Source organism: Octopus bimaculoides, chromosome 14 (genome assembly GCF_046866305.1).
Source record: "Octopus bimaculoides isolate indiv1 chromosome 14, ASM4686630v1, whole genome shotgun sequence".
In the NCBI taxonomy this organism is placed as follows: domain Eukaryota; kingdom Metazoa; phylum Mollusca; class Cephalopoda; order Octopoda; family Octopodidae; genus Octopus; species Octopus bimaculoides.
In genome coordinates, this window is record NC_142941.1 from 22,800,413 (window position 1) to 22,822,169 (window position 21,757).

At 37.9% G+C, this 21,757-nt stretch overlaps 1 protein-coding gene across 1 annotated transcript; it reads right to left on the reverse strand.

Annotated features, from left to right (window-relative positions):
• Positions 1–326: 326 nt before the first annotated feature.
• LOC106884032 (uncharacterized) lies at positions 327–19,905 on the reverse strand. The gene is made up of 2 exons (XM_014935237.3): positions 19,734–19,905; positions 327–4,527 (listed from the first exon to the last, which is right to left on the reverse strand). Exon 2 carries the CDS (start codon positions 2,342–2,344, stop codon positions 641–643), a length of 1,704 nt encoding a protein of 567 aa, XP_014790723.1. The 5' UTR covers positions 2,345–4,527; positions 19,734–19,905; the 3' UTR covers positions 327–640.
• Between the last annotated feature and the right edge of the window lie 1,852 nt (positions 19,906–21,757).

Here is a 21,757-nt window from a genome sequence, read left to right on the forward strand (position 1 = left end):
ATATAGGTAAATATGTAAATGCAATATATAATATATAGATTTATTGTACATGTTATATTATATTATATTATAGAAGCCTTGCTATATTATTAACTGTTATCTGGATTGAGAGGCAAAGATTACCTACTCCTGCAATAGAAAGAGGCATACAAATGTGATAAGAAAGCAATCAATATTATCCTGTTATAGGAGAAGCAGTTACTGACAACAGGACTCAGTTGCTGATAACAGGACACCAAGTGTCACAAGGATTAAGAAGTGGATAACAAAACTTTCATAAGACCTGGATGAAAAAGCTCAAAGAAATTCCACATATAACACCCACACAAGAAACAACAATCTTTATATACCAGATCTGCAGCTAAGGCTGCAAGCCAAGGATTGATTTATACAGTAATTTCTGAATGTGATCTTTGTCTTTCTCTTCTTCTACAGCTGTTTGCCATTTTTTGAAAAACTGATGGATGTGACCTAAGTAAGTATATATATATATATGTATGTGAGAGAAAAAGAAAGAGATAAGGTATACAACTTCTACAGAAAGCACTGTCCTCCAACAAATCACCTAGAAAACTATGAAACAAACAAACAAAAAATCAAACATGATTTCTCTACATTTAACCAGTCTTATAAAATGTTATCAAGTTCTCTGGTGTAACTCCATTTCAATTCCTGGTTTGTTTTGTCTCATTGCACAAGAGAGTGTACTTGGTGTATTTGTCCAACTTGAGTTCCACAAAGAAGTCATGGAAAAACCTCTGGACCAGCCATAATTATTTTCCCATGTCTGTGGCATTTGGTGCAGAAACTGAGAATTCATCCAGCTGGTTGATAATGAAGTGGACTGCATACGGTGGCTTGGTATAGATTGTGTTAGCTGAGAATCCCTTAAAAAAGATTCACTGTTATTTGATACTACAGGATTGTGTTGGTTATAGCTCTTTGCATCTAATCGCTGAGGAAATGCTGATTTTCGGCGAGCAATATCAGCTGTATTGAATGACTGCATTCCAGATGTATTTTGCTGTTGGTTACTTCCTGACTGATTGCATTTACCCTCTTCATTTGATGTCCTGTTGTTAACCTCTATTCTAGCAGCTTCTATTTCACTCTCATTTCTCTGGTCAAATGACTTACATGACTGAAGTAATTTGACTTTATGAATTTTTCTGTGGTTATCTAAGATGGCACGCTGGGAAAAAGATTTTCCACACACTTCGCAAGTAAATGGTTTTTCTCCTGTGTGTGTTCTATGATGGTTGTCCAAGTTTGTTTTCTGGGCAAATGTTTTTCCACAAAAGTTACAGCTTAAGGGTTGTTCCCCGGTATGTATTCTTCTGTGGTTGTCAAGGTTTGTACGCTGTGCAAAACCTTTTCCACAATAATTGCAATTGAATGGCTTTTCCCCAGTGTGTGTTCTTCGGTGATTATCCAGATTTGTTCGTTGAGCAAATGATTTTTCACAGAAGGAACAATGGAATGGTTTTTCTCCTGTATGTGTACGCTTATGGTTATCCAAATTTGTGCGCTGAGCAAAAGATTTATCACAAAAGCCACATTGAAATGGTTTTTCCCCAGTGTGTATACGCCTATGATTAATTAAGTTTGTTCTCTGGGTAAAAGATTTATCACAAAATGTACAATGAAAAGGTTTTTCTCCTGTATGTGTCCGTTCATGGTTTTTAAGTTCTGTTTGTTGAGTGAACGACTTTTCACAGAAGGCACAATTATATGGTTTTACTCCTGTATGAATCCTTTCATGATATTTCAAGTTTGTGATCTGAGAAAAACATTTTTTACACACTGAGCAAACATATGGTTTTACTCCTGTGTGAGTTCGTTCGTGGTTGTCCAAATTGGTACGTTGACTAAAGGATTTTTCACAAAAAGAGCAATGGTATGGTCTTTCTCCAGTGTGTATTCTTCGGTGGTTATCAAAATTTGTCCTCTGAGCAAAAGTTTTATTGCAAAAAGTACAGCTAAAAGGTTTCTCAGCCATATGGGTAAATTCATGAGTGCGTAAATGTGCTCGTTGTGAAAATGCTTTTTTGCAATATTGGCAATAGAAATGCTTATCGTCAGCAGGTATTGCCTCATGATTGGACAAATTGACCTGTCTTGAAAATCCCTTTCTACAGATGTCACACTTGTAAGGTTTTTTAGTGCTATTCGTAACTGAGGAAGTCCCCGATGAACCACAGGGTATACCTATAGCACTCTTCTGTTGGCACTTCCCATTGGATGGGCTTTCTTTTGAAGTTAAAGTTGAATAAAGGGATGTTGGACCATAAATTTCAAAGTTAAACTGATTTCCCATTGTATACATGGTTTGTACAGGATACATCTTCACAATAGACTGAGATATCTGATTTTCAAATTAAATCTGAATTAAAAAAAAATTTTTTATCATCTTATTCTGAATAAATTTGCCATTTTATATAAGGGATGAGTAAGTGTTGTGGTTGATCAAGTAAATAATTATTTCATCAATTGAGTGATTGATTGGTTTTTAACAGTTTATTGTTGTTTTTGTAGTACTTTTGATGAGATATTTATTTTAAGGTTTTGATGGGGTTTTTAGTGTCTTATTTTTTTTCTTCTTTTACATTGAAAGTAAATCTAATCTATCTTTTCAGCATTGAAGTCAACATATAGAAATTGTTTCCTCTTTCTTTTTTCTTCTCCTTATATTCTATTATCATGTTCCTCATACACAAAAATGATCATACACATGGCAAATATAAGCACAATGAGACAAAAATTATATGTAAATAAAAACATGTTCTTCAGCTAAAGAGTTTTTGATCAATAGTAATAACATATTTTGCTCAAATTTCCATTATTGATTTTTTTGATTTAGAGAGGATATAGGTTTGGTGCAATGTTTTACAAAGAAAATGGGTAAAATTTAAGAAATTATTCAAGGAAAGAAAAAAAGGAGCTAATAAAGGGTTATCCCAAATTTAAAAAAAGTACGGCACAAAGTGCATTATAGTAATAAAAAAATATTTTAAAAAACTAAAAACAGGATCAAAATGTCCAAGGGAGAAATATGAAACCAAAGATGCTATTCCAAGCAAAAGAATGATAACCAGTAGGTTAGACCAAGTAGAATTGAATGAGTTTTGGGAATTATTTGAGAAAGAAACAAGTCTAGGTTAATGTTTAATGAATAAGGAAGCTCAGGAGTGAGATACTTCAAGAAGTTATCCCAGTTTAATTTATTTATGAATTTTTTTTTGTTTTAACCTATTAAATTATGAATTAATTTATACATTCATTCTGTTGACACTTTTTTTGGAATTGAAGAAGGCAAATATCACAAAAGAAATTTGTTTGTTATGGTCTTTGAATGTCAGTATTTTATTGTTGTAAGGACAATACTTCTACAAGAAACGAGTACCAGAGACACACTGTCATAAAGATGGAGGAGTATAACGTGTGTCTGGTGAAATTCATTTGGAATTTCAGGAAAACTTTAAATAGGAAGTACATATGAATACAAAAAAATACATATGAAATATATTAAAAGATAAGCTTGAGCTTTGTGGGGGAAACTAAATAAGAATTTATCATGTTTATGTCTTTCTCAACAACACTTGCAATGTAAGTGAAAGAACTGCAAACAGGAATCAAAAGTGGATTGCAGACATCATTTACTAGTTCTGTACCTCAGCAGTATTTTTGGCATTTGAAGTGCACTGACTGATTTCTTGCAATAGGTATAAAACTATGTTTATAGAACAAGTACTTTGTGTTATGTTCATGCTTTTTTCAAGAAAATTGACTGTGAATTTAATTAAAAGTGAATTAAAATTACAATCCAGGTAAATAGGCTCATGTTATTTACATTTTAACATTACTGTGTATGAATAAAATATAGGCCGATTAACTCATTCATTATTAAAGTGGGTTGTAAATTATATCTCTAAGAATTGGCATTAAATATTGTTCTATAGTTTATGCAAGATATCACACAATATCAAATAAAGTTGAATGAATTGACTAAAAAAATGCATTCTCAACTTTTTAAAGAATTCCTTAACTCTTAAAATACCAGCTGTTTTTTGACAATTTCATATCTATTTTCTTCAAATCATCTTTCAGTTTTCTACCCATCAACCAGTATTTGTTACCAATATATGTGTTCCATAATTAGTGATAATTCCCCAATGATAACTGAATGATATTCATCAATAATCATTAAAATATCATTATTACTCTCTATTGATCAATTTACCTATGGTCATCAGTTTATTAAAGTTTATCAGTTAATGCTAGTGCGTTGTTTTTCTATCAAACATATTTGTGAAAATTATTCAAAATCTGTCAATAAGCAACAACCTTCTCAAAATGAATGTAAAATAGCAGGAAACTGATATTGATTTACAAATTATTGTATGCAGCTGGTATTTCATCACTGTTCTGTAATAACAAGCATTTTGTAATTGGAATTTGGATTGTGCATGTGGTTTGATATCTTGGTCAAAGAAGTAAGTTCAAACAGTCTGGAATTTGTAGAATTATCTGGAAAAGAGATAAAGAGAAGGAGAAAGAAAATAAAGAGAAAAATAATAATTTCTGTACATTGGCAGAGGAAAAGTCTCAATCACTTCAATTGTTTATAGTTTATCACACATTTGATCTCCCTTGGAGAGATGAAAGTAAAATTGAATCTGGCAGAATTTGAACTCAGAAGATATAGGTACAAAACTAAATGTGTTAAGTTACTCCAACCCTATACTGTTTCTCTGTCTCTCCACTACTTATCAAAGAAAAGGAAATAGTTCAATTGTTTTGAAGAGAGGAATTAAAAATGTTCATTTTCTCATTTTTGTTTTTAATTAAATATAATTATTCATTGTTGTGTTGAGAAAACTTAGAGGTTAAACAGGGTATTCATAATTCACTATGCTAGAGTGTTGACTATCATATAATGAATAATGTTAGTAAGAATGCTCAATATTGATTGCTTGGTCACACAAACAATTCAAACTGTCTTGTATGGAATTAACCAATATGTTGCATCTGCAATGAATTGATAGTTAAGTAGTTTAATGTTATTGATATTGTATTCTTACAGCAAATTTATTTTATTTTAATTTAATAATTTCTTACTTTGAAAATTAGTATTGATTTCATTACAAGCATCATGAAATTTGACCAAAGTTAAAATATAATTATTGTACCTAACATTGCATGCTGTTACCTACAATGGAAAAATCATATTCCTAACATTATCCATCTCAATAGGCAACACTCCAGTATATATTTAATTACTTTGCTTCATTCCTAAATTTTCTGTCTGACAATTTATAGTCATAAATATTTTTAAAAAAATAAAAAAAGTGAAAATGAAAACTGAGTTGGTTGATTCTGCTCCAATATAGTATCATGCCACTTGTTGCATTCTTTTGTCATTTCCTTTGTGAGGTTCAACAACCACTAAAATCTACTTCCATCACGCTGCTCATGTTTTCCTCAATTTTCTTCTTCCTCAATTCCATTCCTTTTGGATTTCACGGCACATCTTTACCCCAACAGGCATCCTTCCTGTTCCAATACAGTCATCTCTCTTATGCACTACACCTGATTCCTCTTATACCCTGTTTTTCCTCTTTGCTCCTCTGTGTCTCCTTGTTCATGCATGCTAACATAATGCACTCCTCAGAACAAAATCACTTTGTTTCTTTCCAGACTTCATGCATTCTCTGTATTCAGTGCTTGTGTTTCTTTACCATGCAACATTACACTTCATACACAAGCATCATACAATCTACCATTTGCTCAGAGATTCCCTTTACTGCCTATAGCAGTAATAACCTTCAGAACATTTTCCACCCTCATTTATTCTAGATATTATACTTTCAGAGCATCATCAGCTATTTCTATAGAACCTACCAAGCAATGAATGGAATTTATTTTATTGTGCTCTGACTGCTAACTGTTTTCATCTACTATGTATAAAGTCTTTTCCCTCTCTGAAAGTCTACTTACAATCCTAATACACATCTTGCCCCTCCTCTTCACATGAGTACACCATATGGACTTACCACCAACACCTTTTCTGCATTTTGAAAACAATCATTTCTTTGATGGCTGCAGAGTCTTTCCGACATACTAAAACTTCAGTCTACTATGAGGTTTCTCAAAACCTAGAATTGAGGCTTCTCAATTCTAGGTTTTATTTCCGCACTTGAAGTTTCATTACTGAATCTTGCCACCATTTATCTCTCTCTCTCTCTCTGGTAACCAAATTTTGATGAACAACTATCTACTCACTTATTTCCACACTGAACTCATTGCTAACTCTCACTTTACTAACTCCCTCTTTGTACATGGCTGACATCACTCTCACAAATCATTCTTCTACACTTAAAGACCACCTAATTATAGATCAGGGTCTACTCCAGATCAATAATTGCTAGGTTGAGGAGTATACTCTTAGCTAAAAACTTCACTTGCAGTTGTCTCATTATGAAAACAGAACTGATAGTGGAATGGCCAGACACAAATCTAAATTGCATCTCATCTAAGCTGATTCTCTTAATAAATTGCGTTCATATTCATTCAGTTTCTTTCATAACTTGAATATGGGTTTGATATACCTGCAGAAATCCCTCTTCTTCCCAAAAGTTTTCCACAATAGCCTCTCGTAGACATATTTCTAAGCCTCTTTCTTCTCAGCATCAGTGTGAGTAAGTCATTTCAAACACATTTTTCTCCAATAATACACTGTTTTGCAATCCAGAACACCTCACACTTCTGATCCCTTCATCAGAGAACACTGGTTATTATCTTCCATTCAGCTTCTCTCTGTGTTATATACACTGATTAGTTTCCTAAAGTTCATGGTTTGTTCATTTGCCTCATAAATATCTAGAAGCATTTTTTTCTAGAACCATAGCAATACTCTGGAGTAGTCATCATGATGCTGCCCAGCCAAGATAATGATGTTGGTGTCATTTGTTATGAAGCTATCCACATATAATACACAAGGGTGTGGGGTGGGGTAGTCATATATCTCCTCTAAAGCACCTCTACTTGTCCCTCTATCATACTTAGGCCTTCAACACCTGGTATAAAGCCACCAGCCCCTCTTTCAAATACAGTCTTATTCAGTTGGAGGAGCTTTTTCCTTTTACTTTCTTTGACTTGCATGTTACTTGGCAACTTTCCTTAGCAACACATACTGTAAAGTGGTTGGCATTAGGAAGGATGTCTTGCCATAGAAATCATACCAAACAGACACTGGATTCCGACAAGGATTCTGCAGCTTTTGGATCATGTCAGACCTTCTGACTTGTGCCAACATGGAAAACAAACATTAAATGACGATGATGATAATATATATAAATGTAATTGGGTGTGGTTCATATGCCAAAAGAGAAAGATTACTCAATATATAAAAGGGTGAGAATAAATATATTTTCTTCATTTTTTATGAAAATATATGAACAGAGCAGATTACAAAATTAATAGTTCCTCTTAAATGTCCTGTGACGTACAGTCGTCAAATGTGCCATTTCAGATCTGAGCAGGCATATCTGATGAGCATAAATCTATGGGGACTTATGTGAACTTAACAGTTATGTAAATTGTTTTTTTCCTAGGATTAAATATGTATGTGTGTGTGGGAAGGAAGAGAGAAAGAAAGACAAACAGACAGACAAAGATGTATACATATATCTATCTATATATACATATTCTTAGACTCATGAGTGCATGTATATACATAATGAATGAGAGAACATATCTCCTGCAAGCAGCAATCTGTGGCACAAGATACTCTTGATAGTCATTATATTCCAAGCCCATCTCCAAGGAAATAGAAGTTATACTCATATAATAAAGGTAGGAGTAACGATAGTAGGAGGCAAAGATAGCAGGGGTGAACTGTTAATTGTAGTTATGCAGGAGGTGGTCTAGTTACAGTAGAAAACAATAAGGGAGGGAAGAAAGAGTAATAGAAGGTAGCTTGTATTAACTCTTTTAGTATCACCAAGCAACCAACAAGTACTGTTAATATGTGATGAGTTAATGTATGCATGTATGTACATGGGTATGTGTGTTTGCCTTATTCAAATAGAGTGAAGTGCAGATATGTAAGGTGAATGTCAAAGTAAATTTACTGATCTCATTACTGGACCATGTATTGCCCATACAAACACAATCTGTTAAAGGCAAAATAGAGTTACTACTAGAAAAACAAATCATAATGTACAGTAACAGAAAGAGAAATTTAGATAAAATTGTTTGACACATTATACTATGTAGGATTTGATATAACTTTATCATTTTCCATTTTATCAGGTTTCCACCAGCAACTTTACGATATAGTATATTTAGTAGTTTTAGGTCTACATTATCATTGTCAGATCATATGTAGGGTATTAACTTAAAGAGGAAACAATAAGTCTCAGAACGGGTGGAAGCAACCACAGTCACATAATGCCAAAAGTCATTGGTTACAATTTAAAATTTGTTTATCTATATATAATGTAAATATAACGTGGTATGTAGCTTGCTTACCAACCACATGGGTCTGGGTTCAGTCCCACTGCATAGCATCTTGAGCAAGTGTTTTCTACTATAGCCTCGGGCTGACCAAAGCCTTGTGAGTGAATTTCAGACAGAAAGTGAAAGAAGCCCATCGTGTGTGTGTGTGTGTGTGTGTGTGTGTGTGTGTGTGTATGTTCGTGAGTCTGTATCTGTCCGCCCAACATCACTTGACAATCGATGCTGGTGCGCTTATGTCCCTATAACTGAGCAATTTGGCAAAAGAGACCAATAGAATAAGTACTAGGCTTACAAAGAATAAGTCCTGGGGTTGATTTGCTCAATTAAAGGCGGTGCTCCAGCATGGCCACAGGCAAATCACTGAAACAAATAAAAGAATAAGAATATATATATATATATATATACATATATCATCATCATCATTTAACGTCCGCTTTCCATGGTAGCATGGGTTGGACGATTTGACTGGGGACTGGCGAACCAGATGGCTACACCAGACTTCAATCTGATCTGGCATAGTTTCTACAGCTGGATGCCCTTCCTAACGCCAACCACTCCGAGAGTGTAGTGGGTGCTTTTTACGTGCCACCGGCACAGGGGCCAGTCCGGTGGTACTGGCAATGGCCATGCTCAAATGGTGTTTTTTACGTGCCAGTAAGGTGAAGCTGGAAACAATCGCGCTCAAATGGTGCTTTTTACATGCCACTGACACAGAAGCGAGACCGCTGCTCTGGCAGTGATCCCGCTTAGATGGTGCTGTGAGTGCTCCACTGGCACGGGTGCCAGTAATCGAATTTGGTTCAGTTTCGATCGATCTCACTTGCCCCAACAGGTCTTCGCAAGCTGAGTTTAGTGTCATTGATTGATTGCTGGTAGGGACACCATATTTTGCTTAACAACTATGCAAGAGAGGAGACTATGTTGGTTTGGACATGTGGTGCATATGAATAAAGACAGCTGTATAAAGAAGTGCCAGTCACTGAAACTGGATGATACCTGTGGAAGAGGGAGACCCAGGAAGACATGAGAAGTGCTGAGGACCAATCTCAGGATGTTGGGGCTCATGGAAAAAATGACAATGGGCCAAGATGTCTGGCAATATGAGGTTCTAGAGAAGACCTGCCCATGTCAGTGAGAATGAGTTCTAGAAGTGTTGTGTTCCACCCACATGTAGCAATAGAAATTTTCACACACCCTACCCCAACAAACCAAACTATATCACCTCTCCCAAACAGCATCTTTCCTCTTCCTCACATTTCCTCTACATACACTATGATTATCTCCCACTCCCCAATCCTATCCTCACTGCCCTGCTCACTGTATTGTTGCTATCCCCACTCCCTATATAATTCTAGATTCTCACTAGTCACTGCATTCCTCCTCCTCCCTACTCAAGCCTTTCTTGGCAACACTCTGCCACTTATATTATGAGCTCCATAACTTGAGGATATGTTCTGGCACTTGCCACCATTTATCTCTTTCTTCCTTATTCTACTATCCCATCTATGCTCTGATCCCTGTTCTTTGTGAGTATACCCTGGCACTTTGCCACCATCTCTCTCCTGCACTCTTGCTATCTCCCTCTCTTTCCCTCTTGTTAGGTGACTATGTATCTCCTCTACAGCAGTACACCTGTTTCGGCCCTCATTCTTGATCACTCTCTCTCCTTCTCTTGATCTTCCCTCTGGATGGGTAACCATGTATCTCCTTTTCAACAGTGTCCTCATTCTTGTTAACTCTCTTCCTCCCACTCTCCTTCTTTCTCCCTTTCTCTCTCTCTCTCTCTCTCTCTCTCTCTCTCTCTCTCTCTCTCTCTCTCCCTTTCTTTCTGGCCAGGTAACCATGTACCTCCTCTACAGCAAGACACCTGTTTCTGTCTCTCTGTCACACTATAACCTTTCATCATCTGACACAAGATCACCTCCTCCACTGCCTCCTCCCCTCTCAAAGATTCTTTGGCTTGCAAGTCTCTTGGTGACCCTGCCAGTGCTAGTTCCAGTGTGTAAAAAGCATTCATTTTACACTGTAAAGTAGTTAGCATTTGGAAGGGCATCCAGCTATAAAATCCATGTCAAAACTGACCTATCCTGTGCTGGTACTATGTAAAAACATTCAGTCCACGCTTCAAGGTGGTTAGTATTAGGAAGGGCATCCAGCTGTAAAAGCCATGCCAAAAGAGACACAGAAGTCTGGTGCAGTCTTCTGCCAAGCCAGCTCCTGTCAAACTGTCCAACCTATGCCAGCGCGGAAGGTGGACATTAAACAATGATGATGATGATGATAACTGGCTGATTTGATTTTGTTTCAGAAGTGACTCAAGTATATGACACAAGGGTTGCAACAACAGTGAAATACATTTCTGACACTCTCATGGTCACTTCTGGGACAATTTCATTTCACCTATCTTTGAAGAATATAATGTTTTTTATGCAATGCATCTTACAAAGGGATACATTGGGACTGGTTTGATGAAAATGATGCTGAGGTTCAGAGATTCCTGTCAGCAAAGTGCAATGCCCATAGTGTATTACTGCACAGAGGGATATCAGTTGTGCAACAGATACTAGCACTTACCTATCACAAGAATACAAAATCACTACTGCAGTGATCTCTCATGAAGATGTAGAACACCTTGTGGGAAGGTCCATGATATTCAAGCTGTTACTGATGCGAATGACAGCAAAAAGCTCTACCATCTTGTAAAGCAAACTAATAGGCCTAAAAGTTCTAAATTAACTGCTTTGCTTTCCAAGGAAGGTTCTTTCCCACTTACTAAACAACAAAAATTGCAGGTCATTGGATAGGACATTTTTCTGAACTTCCAAACTGTGGGTCAGTTATAGAAGAAACAATAATTGACACTATTCAACAAAAGCCTGTCACCAAGTCTTTGGCCTCTACTCCCTCAATAGACAAGGTAGTAACAGCAATAAGTACGTTGTCTTCATAAAGCACCAAGTAAAGATGGAATTTGGGCTGAGGTAAAACTACAGGTCCTCTTTTAGGGGTTCTGGAAAGATGCTACGTCACATCCCTGGCCAGCCACATGTAGCACCTTAAGGATGAAGGAACACCATACAAGATTAAATGAAGGATCTATACAGGGCAGTTGGGATCCTATGGGAGCAGATGATGCAAGCTTTGCATAGCAGAGTGGGCAAGGATCCTTAAAGATTTGCTGGACCCAGAGTCTCTCCTAAACTCAAGATTTGAGATCTATAGCTCCTATCACCATTTCAAATGTTACTTGTTGCAGGCATTCATCAGTTAGGGCCATAAAAACATTTTGCAGACTGGAACTAGCCTAATGGTAGAGATTCCCAGTCTGCCCTTTAGGTTCATAAAATTTGCTGACCAGACCGTTCTAAGGGCAATAACCTGTCCCATTTAAGGCTCAGAGAGTATATTATTTGTTTGCTTATAAATTAGATGTGGCCTGTGGCCACTGGAGTCTAACGAGTCATCTATAAAGCTAAGCATTTTATGAATGCAAAAACCACTGATCACTCTATGACTGGACATATATTTAACTTCATGTAAATACATCACTTCGCTAACTTTTAGAGTGTGCTTCTTTTTCAGAGACATGATCCACTGACGATATATATATATATATATATATATATATATATATACAAATAATTACAGAGGCATCAAGCTGTTAGACCAGGTTATGAAAGTTACAGAGAGGGTCATAGCCCAACTAATTAGGGAGCGAATCAATTTAGATGAGATGCCGTTTGGGTTCGTGCCAGGTAAAAGCACTACTGATGCCTTATTTCTAGTGAGACAGCTGCAGGAGAAATACCTAGCTAAGGATAAACCTCTGTACCTGGCTTTCGTTGACATGGAGAAAGCCTTTGACAGTGTCCCCCGATCCCTTATCTGGTGGTCAATGAGGAAACTTGGGATAGAAGAATGGTTAGTGAGAGCTGTGCGAGCCATGTACAGAGATGCTGCCAGTAAGGTGAGGGTTGGAAATGAGTACAGCAATGAATTCCGGGTAGAGGTAGGAGTCCACCAAGGTTCCGTCCTCAGCCCCCTCTTATTTATCATAATCCTCCAGGCAATCACAGAGGAGTTCAAGACAGGTTGCCCCTGGGAGCTCCTCTATGCTGATGATCTTGCCCTAATTGCGGAGTCACTATCAGAACTAGAGGAGAAGTTTCAGGTGTGGAAGCAAGGTCTAGAATTGAAGGGCCTTAGAGTCAACCTAGCTAAAACCAAAATCCTAATAAGTAGGAAGGTAGATAAAACACAAACCCCTTCAGGTAGATGGCCCTGCTCAGTATGTAGAAAAGGAGTAGGTAGTAACTCTATAAGATGTACCCGGTGCAAGCTATGGACACATAAGAGGTGCAGCAACATCAAAGGCAGGTTAACTAGCAAGTTAGTTTTTGTTTGTGGCAGATGTTCAGGTGCAATAAAGACTGTAAACAAACAAGAAACAACTTCTATCTCATTCCAGGGTGAAAAACTAGAGGTAGTCAATAGCTTCCGCTATCTGGGCAACCAAGTTAGTAGTGGGGGTGGGTGCGCTGAAAGTGTAGCTGCTAGAATAAGAATAGCCTGGGCAAAGTTTAGAGAGCTCTTACCCCTGCTGGCGACAAAGGGACTCTCACTCAGAGTAAAAGGCAGACTGTATGACGCATGCGTACGAACAGCCATGCTACATGGCAGTGAAACATGGGCTGTAACTGCTGAGGACATACATAAGCTCGCAAGGAATGAAGCCAGTATGCTCCGTTGGATGTGTAATGTCAATGTGAATACCCGTCAGAGTGTAAGTATCTTGAGAGAAAAGCTGAACATTAGAAGCATCAGTTGTGGCGTGCAAGAGAGACGATTGCGCTGATATGGACATGTGGTGAGAATGGATGAGGATAGCTGCGTGAAAAAGTGCCACACCATAACAGTTGAGGGAACCCGTGGAAGAGGTAGGCCCAGGAAGACCTGGGCTGAGGTGGTGAGGCAAGACCTTCGTACATTGGGCCTCACCGAGGCGATGACTACTGACCGAGACAGAAATGCACATATGCATACACATACACACACACACACACACACACAAACACGCATGCACTCACATACACACACATACATACATACCATCCAACCTATGCCAGCATGGAAATAGGATGTTAAATGAAGACAATGATGATGATGACGATGATGCAGGCATGGCTGTGTAGTAAGAACATGGTTTTGGGTTCAATCCCATTGTGAAGTATTTTGGGGAAGTGTCCTCTACTATAGCCTTAGGTCAACCAAAGCCTTGTGAATGGATTTGGAGATGGGAACTGAAAGAAACCTGGTTTGTGTGTGTGTGTGTGTGTGTGTGCGCGCGCGCATGCATGCGTGTATGTGTGTGTGTGTGTGCATGCATGCGTGTATGTGTGTGTGTGTGTGCATGCATGCATGTATGTGCATGCATGCATGCGTGTATGTGTGTGTGTGCATCCATGTGTTTGCCCTCCACTACTGCTTGACAACTGATGTTGATGTGTTTATGTCTCCTTAACTTCGTAGTTTGACAAAAGAGACTAATAGAATGTGTACCAGGCTTACAAAGAAAAAAAATCTCTGGGATCAATTCATTTGACTAAAAATTCTCCAAAGCGGTGCACCAGTATGGCCGCAGTCTAATGACTGAAACAATTAAAAGATAACAGATAAAAACTGATACATGCATATCATCATCCATGCCTAGACACATGTGAGCATGATAAATATAGACATATATGCATGTATATATACTTACATCCACATATGTATGTGTATATATTTACATACATATATATGCATATGTATTATGTAAGATGATAGATTATACAACTGATTAAGTATTGGATAACTGGCAGAGGTTAGTAGTTCATACCATCAACATTGATTCCATGGTCAATATACTAAACAATCAAAAAGCTATTCTTCTCAGATGTAAGTCATTACTGTGAGCAACATAACTTCTTAATGTAAGAAGTGATCATGCTGTGCAGCTGATGAGTGATTTATCATTTGTAGGTCTATATTCAATTCTTTTCCATGAGATATCTACAAGTGGTAAATTTGTGTTCTTTCCAGAGAATATTTGTCTCTCATATGCTCTGGAAAATAGAAATTCTTCCCATGGATAAAAACATCTGTACATAAACATCTACATATGTATGTACAGACGTATATTTACATACATATATATATACATACTTACATACATACATACATACATACATACATACATATATATATATATATAGAGAGAGAGAGAGAGAGAGAGAGAGAGAGAGAGAGAGAGGAATTTGGAATACAGGAAGTTAGAAAATTTATTGGTATTATTTATTCAACATTACACATGTCCCATTTGCTGACAGGAATTACAGAGTTTTACATGTGAGACAGACATTCTTCAGACAGAGAATTAGACAATACCCTTGTGTGTGTGTGTGTGTGTGTGTGTGTGTGTGTGTGTGTGTGTGTGTGTGTGTGTGTGTGTGTGTGTGTGTGTGTGTGTGTGTGTGTGTGTGTGTGTGTGTGTGTGTGTGTGTGTGTGTGTGTGTGTGTGTGTGTGTGTGTGTGTGTGTGTGTGTGTGTGTGTGTGTGTGTGTGTGTGTGTGTGTGTGTGTGTGGAGATAGGGGAAGAGGGGGGAGAGAGTGTATACGTTTGGAAAAAAGAGAGATGCAAATATGACTGTGTGGTTAAGAAGTTTGCTTTCTAACTATGTGGTTTTGAGTTCAGTCCCACAATGTTGCACCTTGGATAAAAGTTTTCTACTATAGCCTCAGGTCTTTAAGTAGATTTGGCAGAAGGTAGCCGAAAGAAGCCCATTTCATATGTATGTGTGTATGTATGTATGTTCATATGTATGCATATGCTTATGTATGTATGTTTGTGTGTATGCATGTATGTATGTGTGTATGTATGTATGTATGTGTGTGTGTATGTATGCCTGTATGTGTGTATGTATGTGTGTGCATGTATGTATGTATGTATGTATGTATGTATGTATGTATGTAGTACCAGTTATCTTGCAATGCTTGTCACTGGAACTTACTATGGCAACCATGAGAGTGGTAAAAGTCTTGTACAAGCTTTTGTCACTTAAATCCAATGACACACAAATGTCTCACCATCATTTCAGTTCTTGATCTGTCTTGTATTCTATAAAGTCCTGTGGTGACGGATGCATATCATATCCATGCAATGTACATATGGGGATGACAGTGAATCAGACCAATCAAGCTGAATGTGTGATGGCTATTATCTGACAAGACAAGGCAATCATCATGTATATGTGTATATATGTATTATGCATGTGTATATGTGTGCTTTTTTGTGTCTCCTTGTCATGACATTGCATGGTAGCTGTAAACAAGCAGTACTGTCACATAAGTGGTGTCACTCATTTCCAGTCTTCTCTAAAAACCTGTCCAGCCATGGGTAAATATTGCCTTGTTTGAAGACTGGTGAAGATTAGCAATAAGAAGAGCATTTGGATGTAGAAAATCTGCCTCAACAAATTTGTTTGAACCACGTCATCATGGAAAGTGGATGTTAAAAATGGGATGGTGATGATGATGATGATATATATATACAAACACATGTATGGCTGTGTGGTAACAAGCTTTCTTCCCAACCACATAGTTTCAGGTTTAGTTCTACTACTTGGCAACTTGGGCAAGTGTCTTCAACTGTAGCCTCAGGCCGAATAAAGCCTTGTGAGTGGATTTGGTAGATGGAAATTGAAAGAAGCCCATTGTATGTATACATGTATATACCTATATGTGTGTGTCTTTGTGTCTGTGCTTGTCCACCCCACCCCCCTGCATCACGGCTTGACAACCGGTGTTTGTGTGTCTATGCCCCCATGACTTAGCAATTTGGCAAAAGAAACCGATAGAATAAGTACTAGGCTTAAAAAATAAGTCCAGGGTTCAACTCAAACACTTCAAGGCAGTGCTCCTGCATGGCTGCAGTCAAATGACTGAAACAAGTAAAAGAATAAAAAAAATAAAAGAATAAAAAAATAAAAAAGAATATATGCTGTAGCATAAAAATTAAGGGTGTGCTCCAGCATGGCCAGTCAAATGACTGAAACAAGTAAAAGAGTAAAAAAAATATATATACATACATACTCACAAGCACATAAAAGCAAAACAAGGTGGAAAAAATAGTACTCAAATACCAATGGTAGAGTAATATACTTTTTATTAAATAGCACCAGCATTTGAGAGGTAAGCTTGGTTTTAGCAAAACAAGACCATATACATATATACATACATACATACATACATACATACATACACACACACACATACATACATACATACATACATACATACATACATACATACATACATACATACATACATACATGATGGCCGTCCACTCGTGACCAAGGAAGACCATTGCCGACCTTCAGGAACATTGTGCGCTCTAGGACTAACTTATATTTTGCATTTGCAGCTCCATTGGTGGCTAATGAGCCCTGCTCTTGACAAGCATACATGACTGCAAACATTGCAGACCAAGCTTTCCCCATTCACTATATGAGCCGTTTACTTTCGCGCAGCTGGCTAAAGTTCTTCATGCTGGATACGTGCTCTCTCAAAAGTGTCAATCCCCTCCTTAACCTACTTCCCCCATCTGTGGCGATGACAGGCATTGTTCTCCCAGTCAGTGTCCTGCATATCACAGGCCTTTAATGAGGACTTGACACAGTCCTTAAATTGCAGCTTTAGTTTCTGCCGGAGTCTTCTTCCATTCACAAGTTCTCCACAGAGCATCTGCTTAGGAATCCTGCCATCCTTCATTCTAATAAGGTGTCCAGTCCAACGTAACCAGTGCTTGTGCATGCATACATACATACATACATACATACATACATACAGGGCATGGCTCTACCAACACAGACTGCTTTCAAGACTCATATGGTTATTGATATTGCATGAGATTCCAATGACAAGTGTGGATAGGGTGGAGAGGAAAGTAAATAAATGCTTCCGAAGGTGGCTAGGTGTCACCCCAAGCTTCACTTCAATAGGCCTGTACATTAGATCTGGACAGCTACAACTCCCCCATCATCCATAACGAAGGAATTTAAAGTCACAAAATGTAATGTTGTAATGATGTACAGGGACCTCCAGGATGAGCTTGTCAGACATGCAGGTATTACAAGGTCCAGGCAAAAGTGGGTAGCTAGCACCACAGTCACTCACACTGAGGGCATGCTGGAGCTACATGACATCACTAGAGTTACATGCAGAGGTCACCGAAATCTTATTTCTTCCCATTTCCAACAATAGAAGAAGGCAAACATCAGGGAGAGGAGAGCCATGATCCAGGCAGATGTGTGGAACCAGGAGGAAGAAGGTCAAAAGCTGTGGAGCTGGTATCTCTGGGTGCCTGGACTAAACAGGACCTCTCGAAAAGGAAGGTCACATGGACAGACCCATGGAGACAAGAACCTTTCCACATCTCCTTCTTGCTATGGGCAGTGTATGATACACTCCCAACACCAACAAACCTGCACAGATTCGGTCTGAGGGAAGACCAGTTGTGTAGACTTTGTGGAGAAAGGGCCACACTGGCACATATCTTGTCAGGGTGCAGAACAGCACTTTCTCAAGGAAGATACAAATGGCACCATGATAGGGTACTTGCAAGACTTGCTCACAGCAGGAAAGGCTCAAGAAACATCATCATCAGGGGAAAACAATGGCAGCAATTAAGTTCATGAAAGAGAGGAAGAAGTTAGTAAAGACAGCAAAAAAGACACATAGCTTGCTGTATGGATCTCAATCACGAAATATGAAAGTGGACCTGGGGGAGAGATTGCAGTTTCCCTAGGTCGTCCATACAACTCTGAGGCAAAATGTGGTTCTGTTGTCTGAAAAGACCAAGAAAATTATCTTCATTGAGCTCACAGTCCCATGGGAAAAAGGGTGTGATGAGGCCTACAAATTGAAGCGTACCAAATATGAGAGCCTTCTGCAGGATTGCAGGGAGAAGGGATGGCAGTTGAGATTAACTGTAGGGTATTTCCTGCTCAGTTGTCATGGAGGAATGCTTACAGCCATTGGAATGAAAGGAAAGGAGTAAAAGGTGACTGTGTGCAGGATGGAAGAGGCAGTTCCAAGAGCCTCTTGTTGGCTTTGGAGAGGAGTTAAGCTGGAAGCCAGGAGGAAATGAAGAACAGTGATTCTGCCACCTCTGCTGACCCACCAGTAGGTGGGTGTCATGGTTCAGGGTCAAAACACCTGGTGAATATTGGGTACCATCTGATGACATCAGTTCCTGCTGGCCAAAGCTCCATTCACTTTCATGAGTGGAAAAAGTGCCTCCTTTTGGGTGTTATCAACACATACACACACACATATACTTCATCATCGTCATCATCATCTTTCAATGTCTGTTCTCCATGCTAGCATGGGTTGGACAGTTTCACAGGAGTTGGTCAGAACTGCTCACCCTCCATTTGTCTGTTTTGGCATGGTTTCTATGAGGGGATACCCTTCCTAATGCCATATATATAATATATATCAATACATACATACATGCACATTTATTCACAAACATACATACACACAGACATACATACATATATATATATATATATATATATATATATATATATACCCACACATTAGTATATGCATGTGCGTGCATGTGCAAGTAACTTAGAAACAATTGCTATCAACACCTGTTCATATTATCATTTTCATCATTATCATCCTGATTATCATAACCATTAGTGTTTTTTACAACATAATCAAAAATTTAAGGATACAATATTATAAAGATTCATTTCTTTGGATTCCAGTTTCAAACCCTAGGGGAGTGGACTTTCTTTCGTCCGTGTAGTCTTCTAAGTTCAATAGACCTATATATCTCTACTTCAAAAACTAACTGCAGCCAAAGCCAAAGATAATTATCATTTCTCATCAACACCATTTTTCACCAACATCATCGCTATTATCACACCAACATGGTCGATATCCTTCTACCACCATCACCATCATCATCATCATCATCCTCAATAACATCCACTTAGATGCTAAAAAAACATAAGCTTGTTATAAGAGAAACTGCAAAGCAGTAAAAGAGGGGGCGTGCTGTGAAATGTGAAAGAGAACGAGAGACATAGAGAGTGGGGAGCAGTTGTTAATGCAGGAGGAGCAGGAAGAGGTGACATAGTACATGTCAGATTAATACAGACCTTGCCAAGTTAGCGCCTATCAAGTAAGAGTAGCAGGGATAGGAGAGTTAATTTCTTCAGGTAAGCCCTACCAATTTTTTTTGACAGTCGTTACCCTTCCGCTTTTTGAAACTCAAGAAGCTAGAGTGAGTACCACTAGAAACACAGTTGAAGTAAAGACACACGGACAGACAGTTGTTTTATTTACAGAATTTTTTTAGCAAAGAAACGGTAAGTGAATACATTGAAGGCGGATCTGAACGAAGGGAGATAACTTCATTATCTTACCGCTGAATATGTTTTTTAACATATATAGTATAAAAATTATATATATATATATGTATGCATTAAACAATAAAAATATGAATGTTTACTTCTCAATTTATTTTTATTTTTCTGAAAATAAAATAAAAAATTTTGTTTTTGGTTGTATGGTAAGAAGTTTGCTTCGCGTCCACATGATTCCGGGTTCATTCCCTCTGCGCGGCACCTTGGCAAGTGTTTTCTATTATAATCTTGGGTTGACCAAAGCCTTGTGAGTGGAATTGGTAGGCGGAAGCTAAAAGAAGCCCATCGGATACATTTGTGTAGGTGTGTCTTCGTGCCTATGTTTGTCACCTCACCATCGCTTGACAACTGGTGTTGGTACATTTACATCCTCGTAATCTAGCGGTTCGGCGAAATAAGATCGATAAAATAAGTGTCAGGCTTTAAAAATTAGCACTAGGAGGAAGGGGTCAATTCGTTTGACTAAAAATTCTTCAAGGCAGTACCCCAGTATGGCCGCAGTCTAATGACTGAAAGAAGTAAAGGATATTAAAACTTATTACAAAAACTTGTTTCAGTCTGAATTAAGGCAATAAAGTAAGATAATTTTATCGAAAAAAGAAGCGCAATTTACGAATGTAAACAGTAAAAATATGGGCACAAAAGTTAATAAAGAAAGAAATCATGAGTAAATAAATATAATAAACAGACATGCACATTCCTCAAGTTATACGGCGCAGCCCCCAAAACCAGTACTAACACAGGGGATTGTGAGGCTGACGCTCTGTAACAACCAAGCACCTTCACTAGCATCATGTGATACTTGTTTGAGATGGGGCCCTAACGAAGTCAAAAACTTAAGTCATTGGGGCAGCTTCCTAAACGACTGAAATGTTGCAGGTTGAAAATGTTGACAGACAGATTAAGGCGTTTCAGTGTCTTCTTCCATTCACTTACGGCTGCAGTAACCTCCACCTCCCTACGATATTACAAATGCATGTTGAAGCGAAAGTGTCTCTAGAAGTGGTCTCCTTAATAAAGGTAGTTAGGCAAAGTGTGGGTCGATTAAGTCTCTTCTTGGTGTCCCTGGGCACCAAGAATTGAAGGGATATTTACTCTATCAAGGGTTTGTATAATTACTAAGTTTATCTCTGACAAGCAGAGCGACCATGAACGAATTCAGTACTTCATTCTCTGACAAAAATCATTCCTGATCCTGATGGTTGAAACTCGGTTGTTTTTCCTTTTTTTTTTTCCTTTTCCAAGACCCTATGAAAGTGAAAGTATTTATCTTGTCAACAGTAAGTACTTTTCAGGTCACAAAATTGTTTCCATAGAAGAAAAGTGAAAGATTGATTTATTATTTATTCTATAAACAAATAATAAATGGATCTATCTACAAATCATTGTTCAAATTCACTCTCTTCAATTTGATACTGACACAGCTGATTTTAATTGGATTTTGAATAAAATGCTATATCGTGGCAGTAGTTCTTCCAGTTAGCACTTTTTTTTGCAATGTCATATGCCTGACAACACATAAGATCAGTTACTTAGACAAAGACTTCCTTGGCAAATATTTTGCTAAACTTTGGTATACCTTCCATTGGTAACCATCTGCATAGTGTATCTCTTCTGTGAATGTCATACCTTCACCACAACCAGGACACAATCACATATAATGAAGAAAACCACACTGTTGAAGAAAAGTTCTCAACTTGTGTATTTGTTGTTAATCATTCTAACACTTAATTAATAGCCTTGTTTTGTTCCTTTTA